The sequence below is a fragment of the Alligator sinensis genome, unplaced genomic scaffold (genome assembly GCF_000455745.1).
Source record: "Alligator sinensis unplaced genomic scaffold, ASM45574v1 scaffold36_1, whole genome shotgun sequence".
Lineage (NCBI taxonomy): Eukaryota > Metazoa > Chordata > Crocodylia > Alligatoridae > Alligator > Alligator sinensis.
In genome coordinates, this window is record NW_005842101.1 from 1250393 (window position 1) to 1258657 (window position 8265).

The 8265-nt window shown below is 36.2% G+C and overlaps 1 protein-coding gene across 2 annotated transcripts in view; it reads right to left on the reverse strand.

The window, feature by feature from the left end:
* The window catches only part of CUNH15orf41 (chromosome unknown C15orf41 homolog), a 151540-nt gene extending 144536 nt beyond the window's left edge, over positions 1-7004 (reverse strand). Inside the window, exons 1-4 of one of the 2 annotated variants that reach the window (XM_025204910.1) lie at positions 6983-7004; positions 6791-6836; positions 5862-5926; positions 1710-1770 (exon numbers count right to left, since the gene is read on the reverse strand). In XM_025204910.1, coding sequence (XP_025060695.1) covers positions 1710-1754 — 45 coding nt within the window. In that variant the 5' untranslated portion in view covers positions 1755-1770; positions 5862-5926; positions 6791-6836; positions 6983-7004. Of the gene's footprint in view, positions 1-1709; positions 1771-5244; positions 5308-5861; positions 5927-6790; positions 6837-6982 lie in introns of those variants that run through there. The other variant, XM_025204912.1, reaches the window with a different exon arrangement.
* Positions 7005-8265: the final 1261 nt, after the last annotated feature.

The window sequence follows — 8265 nt, forward strand, 5'->3', positions numbered from 1 at the left end:
TTTAAATATTAACTATCATATAAAAATGGCAGCTTGATTGTTTGGAAGCAGTAATCTGGTGCTGGTTATTGCCACATTTCCCTAATGCATTAGGCAGCAGTCACAAAAAGCAGTGCCTTTCTTATGTGCATCCAGCAACAAATAAGTTTCTTAAATAACTTCCCTTTCCTGTAATTTAATTTTTATTTATTTCTGATCTAAAGAGAATAGTATTTGATCTGAATTGCAAAGGTGCATTAGCTTGGTATGGATACAGATAAATTTATTGGATCAGAAATTATGTGCATCATCAGTAAGTGAATGGGAATATCATGGATACAACCCCCGCCCTCACCCCCACGCACCCACCCCCTTCTACCCAACCATCAAAATTAAGACTACAAATATGGTATTATTTTGCATTTATGAGGCAGTTATTTTCCTTGACAGTTCTCATGTGACAGATTAGACCATGTTATTAAACAAAAATTCTTAGTAAAATAATATTTCTTTATTTAAAATAGCGAGGACTGGATTCATCTATAGCCTTCTATTTTCAAAAATAGCAAAAAGGTATTCTTTTGCCACGAATATGAAATAAAAACTCTCTTATAATGTTAACTGTATGATCAGAATGTGTAGATACTTCGTAGGCAACTAAAATCTTCTAGTAACTGATAGGTAATTGCTCATTTGCTGACTACAGCAATGTACAGGAGACAGAAGCTAAAAAAGAAGTCATCTTTTTTTGCTAATATAACATGTAGAACTTGCTGCTATTGCAGCACTTAATGTTCATAGTGCCACATCATTTTTAATGCAAACACTCATTTTCTGCCTTCCTCCTATGTTATCCATTAAAATGCAACACAAAACAGTGTACATTTCATTCTATCCCTTTGAGGGTTGCATAAGCAGTTCCAAGTCATATCAGATACTGTATTGCTATTATTATTGTAAAATAAATATTTTAGAGTTTAAAGGCTAGATATTTCATTTTTTCTTAGTAGGCTCACTGCCACTATTATGAACTTTTTATATCTTCATTCAAGGTAACTCTTTGTAGTATACTGTTTTAATACAAACAACTTGTGTCCCAAGGCAGATTATTCTGTGGCCAAAAAAATCAATACATTACTGTCTGATTTTAGTAGCAAATATACAGAATTCCTCATATACAAAGATTTCTAAGAAACTTAGAAGATAGTGGATGTTGATCTGTTTAACTGGTTAATATTAAACTATCTTTATTATCAGCCAACTACTAACTTGCATAAATGGAAATAAAAGGTTTCAAGTAAACAAACTGCTTTTAATCCTTCACTATAACACCTTAGATTCACATTTTTGCTCTTTTTGTTTTTTTCTTTAAGTCATATCTTAATCAGATACTGGTCTAGATTCCTTAAATAAACATGGGAATTTAAAAGCAAGCCAGTATCTTAAATAACACTTCCTTTACTCAGCTTCGCCCATTTTTTTTGGCAAAATAAGAATTCAACAAGTTTCTTATGTACTTGCCTAAGAAGTTAAGAGACTAATTATATTAACTGATTTATTAATAAATGGGTTTCTTTGTCCAATTTTTGTAAGTATTAACAGACTGAAGAACAACTTTGTGTCTAATGTGCCTTGAAACCTTTTTTTAAAGTTAATTACATTTATAAGTAAAGTCACTATAGATATGACCCTTAAGTTTCACACAGGAAGATTAAAAAAAAAAAGATTACCTCATTGGCTAGCTCCAATAATACAGGGGCAGCTGCATTTTTCATCACCCTACTCCGGTACCTAGACAAGACAAAGCTAGGTAAATTCTGCAGTGGCAAGAAGAGGCCTGCTTAGGCATGTTATTATCTAGTATCTCATGTCTCTCTCTCTCGGGCAAATGTTACATACAACCTGGCTACAATACACTACTGTGATAAGAAATTTTCTGAAATTAGGTATTTTAAGATAACCAGAGTACTTTCTGCACAGCTGTAAGATATATCATTTTCAATTAAGTAACTATTAAAAAAAACACAATAAACAAATCAAGAAAACTACCTTTCAAAATCATATTGCCATTATGCCATAAAAATCAAATTATATCTGCATTATTTAAGGATGCAGACCAGACAACAGATCTCTATTATTCAAAACGAAGATTTTGAGCTCAAAATAGACTTCAAATACAGAGGCATGAATCACTGCATATCTTACACAATGCACTACTGGACACAAAGATACAAATATGCACATTTTTACCAGACAGACAGTATAGCCTTATTCTTTGAAATAAGCTTTCAGTATTAAGTATCCAACAAGCAAATATATACTATAAAAAAGAAAGTTAAAAGAATGCTTGTAGCAAGGATTGGACTATATAGAATGTTAGAGAGAGCGAAAGAAGGGCACTGACAGAACAATGACTGAGGTTTAACTTTTCCAATTTAGGCTTTAAAGCCAGTACAAATGCTAAGTGAAATTTCTTCCCTTGAGTATATTTCTTATATGTTTACACTGCAATAGTGTAGAGGACTCTTCCAAGATTTGGTAAGGACAATTTAGATTACTGGCTGTCAAGTAACAGGGTCAAATTGTGCTTGTTGGCCATCCTGAAAAAGATGGAAGTAGGATAGGAATATAGGAACAAAGAAACAAAAAAATGCAACAATAGCATCCAACCTCTTCAAAAACAGAAATATATTCATTCTGCCATACCTGCTTCCAGTAGCACATTTAAGACTGTTATATAAACTGGTAAAATCAACCACCTCACTCAACAAATAAAATATATGGCCAACGAAAGCAGGAAAGTGGTTTCTAGTCAATGATAGAGATGAGAAATCTGAGATCCATTGAGGACTCCAGTGACAACCTGCTGTAACTATCAGTAGATCAAAACTTACCTGCGTGTTAATTTAACTGTGACAACATTTACATACAACTGCTCACAAAAGTATTGTGGGATGAGATGTTTATAAAAGGTTTTGAAGTTCAAAGATAACAGTCACAATAGAAATCCAAATTGGGGGAGGAAAGGGGTCGGGATGAACATTTTCAATTTTATGAATGCCAAGAGAAAAAAAATCCCTCGCAAACATGTAAGCCTGTAAACTCTTGGTAGAACAAGTTATTCTTTCAAACAAACTGTCAGATCAGTGGGACTTGCTCAATAAAGATATAATGCAACATCCAGGTGGATATTTCTATTGTCGGCTTTGTCCGTTTCTATCTATTGCAGGCCAAAAGCATCTTCTAGCCCTTGTGCCTGTTCTATTATGAACTAGCTTCCTGTGCCTGAAGGCATATTCTGACCTGCAATGAACTGGCTCAGGGTGCTGAAAAGCTTTTTGGTTGCTTTAGAAGAGTGCGGGACAACCATTTCAGAATGCAAATTAGCCCTGTACCTTCCCCAAGTACTACTCTGATTCCCTTTTCCCTGCCCAATCTGCAGATCTGCTTCGTTTCCTGCCTGCTTTTTGCAACTGTGCTGCCTATGTGCCTGATGTGGCATGTGACACAAACACGCTGCCAATGGCAGACTGGTCACTCTGTTCTAAGGGATGGTCTCTAGTTTTGCCTTCATCAAAAAGAAAAAGATGTTCTTTAAAGTGGACCCCAACACTCCTCGCAACACTATATCCTGTTTCCAGTAGGCAAAAGCAAAAAAATCACTAGGGACCAATGGCAGCAAATATTTCTAAGGGATTGATGCATTTTAGAGACTAATCACAGACTTTCTGTAAGACAAGAGGAGGGATTCAGGGTAATACTGGGAAGTGGGGAGGAATTTCGCCTAGGTGTGAGGCAGGCAAGTTGGAGTGATAGGCAGGTCGGAGGGAGAGGAGGTGTTCACACTTAGATGTGAAAGAAGGTTGGGAAGCACAGCTGGGATGGGTTGGAGTAATAGGCAGGAAACCCGGAGTGGGTGGGATGAGGTGGACTTTTGAAGTTTTAGGGTGTCACTTGGAAAAGTGGTAGTTTCTTATCTTGTGGGTTACTTATCTGTTATTGTAAGCGGTTCTGAGCCCCTCTGGATAAAGTGACAACTATATTTAAATGATGACGAGAACAACCACCACCACCAGTTAGAGGTTATGTTTTCTCCCCTGCTATTGGAAGAGGGGTACAATACAATTATCTGCCTGCCTTCTCTAGATGGCAGTAGGGAGAAGCAAACAAACTGGTTTCTGCCAGTATAGTACAGCATTTTGGTCCCGTGGGCATAATCTAAACTGTGGGGCTTCCTATCGGCTGGACAATCCACAAACTGTGGTGGCATTAACTCCTGTGGCTGCTGGACCCACAATTTCAGCACAGCTCTAGAACCTAGGAGCTAATATAACATCACTGTCACTTACTTTCCCTTTTCCCCTACTGATGATTTTGGTCACTGGAGGTGCCTATCCACTTTTCATTACCCCACCCTCCAATTCTGATGGCAGGTAAAGGGGAAGGGAGAGGGAGGAGTGGCATTAACTTCCTAGGCAGTAACAATATTTTTACACCATTTCTTCCATCAACATAGCTAAGCTTCATACATAAACATTTGTTATACACAGCCATTCTACTTGGACTGTACAAAACACAGATGTGGAGACTGGGCTAAATCCTGCTTATTTAACGCAAATTAGTCTAGCGCCAACAGTTATTTTGATACTAATAAAACTACTGTCTTGTGTGAGATGACAAAGTTTTTCTAGGTTTTCTGCTCCAATAGGTATATATAATTTAAACAGACCAGCACTATTGTGCAGGGTGGGTGTCCTGATGATACATTTGTATAAAGATTACTGTAGGTATTTTAAATATGTTTGGAGAAGTGTTATAGATTAAATAGTTTCAGTTTATGCAATGTTACTGAAATTATAATGAAAATTAATTTGAAGAGTATCACATGGAAATAGAGTTGAATGAGACATTTTTAGCTAATATTCTTCCTAAACCATAGGGAAAGGCTAAGTCAGACCCAATATAATTGTTAGGAGCCAGAACAATTATTTTAAAGCAGAAATAGTATAGTATAATGCATTAGGTTTTCTACCTTGATGTCCAATATAATTAACTGTCCTTAGTTCTAAATGTGTGACTCAACGGAAACACTGAGACTAGCTAATTGTTTACAAGTGAAATCTTTCTGTTTAGTTTACCCATTCACAAAGATAATATTAAAGCATAAGTATCAAACATCTATAATCACAAGGATTATCTTGCTTCCTATGCAAGCTCTTCAGATATGTCAGTCTACACAGTAATATTTTAATTGCACATCTCTACCAGTTATCAGTATGCCCCAATTATGTCACAGATGTCTACAGAAGTCAATGGAACTAAAAAAACCTGTAAGATATAAAATTACAATTTATTAACTAAAGATGCAATTGTAAAATTTTGTAAAAATGACATATGAAGACTTCTCATTCCTCCTTAAAAGATGTTTCTGACACTTTTGCTGCTAAAACAGAAGTGAACTAAAATTAATCCTGGACTTGGTAAATACATTAATTTAATATACCACTTTAAAGATCATAACCTCTAGTTTAATTTATAGAAATAATTACAATGGAGCAGGCCCCTAAATTTGAGTAGTTTTAACTATTTCCAGTATCAATCTTGGCAAAACAGACTATCATCACTTTTAGCATATGTATTACATAACACTATCCTACACGTTTTAAGAAATACAAGCTTGGCATCATGTATTTTAGCCTAAAAGATGCTGAAAACTTTCTGACAATATTTTCACTGAAAATATTTTTAGGTACTTCCAATTTCCTCATTCCAACCTGCTAATTTATTAGGAATTAAATTATCCCAATAAACTAATTTACTCATCATTATCATTACAATTAGTAGATATGAGGATACTGTCTAGTGGAGTGGGTAGGTCATACCTTTGATAGTAAGTTTCAATAGCCTCAGCAGTGTGATGTTTGGCATGTGTTCTTTTGATTTGTTTCTGACAAGGAGAAAAAACAACAAACAAAGAAGACTTTTATGATGTGTTACAGAGCACATGCAGAAAGCATAAATGTCCGAGTGCAGGCTTATTGGCCATATTTTAAGCTTATAAGGAATACTATTATATTTTTACAATTTAAAAATTATTTTAAATCTACTGAATGGAATGTCTTCAGACTGTACTGCAATGTACTATATATGTAAAAGGCAGTAAGGTCATAGTAATTGAATCTAAATAAGTTTGCTGAGGGCTGCAGAGGGCAAAGAAAAACTTGTTCTCTCTTTCAACCTTTGTATTAATTTTCCCTCAATTCAATTCCATCTAAGTCCTCTGCACTCTAGTTTTACAATTCAATTGGCATTTTTAACCAGGAAGAACATTGCTTAAAAACAACTTATTTGAAAAACTACAAAAAGTAATTCCATAGAGACTTGCCACTTGACTGACACCTGTCATCTCATGATAAATGACTCCATTTTCTGCCTCTCTTGCCTTCTGCCACTCCGGCAATGGTCATTTATCATCATCTCTGTCAGCAATGGAAAGCAGCACTGACAGTGCAAGTCAGCAAACATTTAGCACATGGAACCACGCAACACAGGGAAATTATTATTGTCAGAATAATAATGGTTTAGCATAATTTATTACAGGTCCACCAAATAAGCAAAGGCTAGATGTTATTAGACAGATGGATGGGTAGGCTTGGCAGCCATCCACTGAGACTCAGGCGGTGCTTGATGTGGAAAAGGGAACATCCTCCAAACCAATCAGAAAGCTGGCAGTTCAATTACAAAGAAATAAAGGGACATTCATCATTCAATTAGGCACCTGTCAACCCTCACAAAGGAGAAAACTTCTAACCTGGTACTCCTGGGAGAAGATGCTCAGCAGAGTGGACTGCGATTGACTGGAACAAATAAAAGAAGGACAAAGTTAATTACTGGAGTGCACTGCAAAGAAACAAAAGAGAAGGGAGCTTCAAAGGTAGGCCTGCTGCCCTGTAATCTAACAGAACATGAAAACAAGTGTGGAAAAGTTGTTCCAGATGAACACCTCAGACAAAGGCTTCCTGCTGCTAGGTCAAGGAGAGAGCGTGAGGGAGGGGAGGAAAATATAGCAAGAGTTTCAAAGCAAACTAGCATATTGTTTGGGCGATTCTTTTTCAGTTTCAGAACCCACAAAGTCATATCAGTAGCATGTACTGGAGTTAAAAGGGAAGAGGTGGAAGGAAAACAAAGCAAATTTCCATTAATAATTGATGGAGTTAAATTCCATTAGCAGTTGGGAACATGCCGCTTTTTCACTGGCAACATATTGAAATTCATTTTGTTAGCAGCAAGGGAACCTCTTCAGTAGCTGTCTCATATTCAGGGTAGAAACTTAGCTCTCTGTCAGAAGTAGCATATGGGACCACTGGAACATTCCCACTGAAACTGATGTGCTTTGAAAATAGAAACTTTCACAGCAGGAAGCTAAGATTCCCCTGAGTCGGTCATTTCCAAAGGCTACCATAAGCTTCATTCATCTAAGGCTCCACTCAATGTCAAACACCTGGCAATGAAGCAACCTGGAAAACATTCTTCCCAAGTGGGAATTTTTCTCTCTGAATTGTTAACATTTAGAAATGGGACAAGACTTTTTCCTCTAAAAGGCAATCAATACCACACTGCTACTGTTTTCAATTGTCCTCTGTGGATATATATACCCCATCACATCTTGAATACAATTAATTACTCCTGATATATTTTCCTACCAGATGCAACTTGAACAAATTACCGTTTCAATAAATCGACTTTTATAGTACAGCAAAGCACTATGAATAATTAACATTTTCCCTTTCATGAATGCACCTACGGCATATCATAGGTAGTTTAGATATTCCACAAAGACAGAAAACCTACTCTTCTATTAGCTAACTCGTGCCAAGAACTAGATGTGAATTTCACACAAGCACTATTTACACTACTGTTCCTGACACAGTAGAAGCTTAACTGTTTTATCTGGGTACTTGTAAGGACCTGTTACTTGGGCTATGGAAGTACTTTACAAGTAGGTTTTGGTAAGGAAGCATCACTGCCATTTTGCAAAAGGAGAACTGAGGCAAAAAAAATACATGACTTGTCTGAGTTTCCCAAAAAGCCTGCAACAGAGCCATGAGTTGAGCTCACAGGTCTCAAGTCACAATATAGTGTTTTTACTACAATAACATCCTTCATTATCCTGCCTAAATTACATGATTGTATTTAAAATGTTTATGTTGTAGAAGGATATTAGCTATCTTCCTAACATACAGATTTGCAGAATACTCTTCACGGATTATAAAAAATGTACAAAAT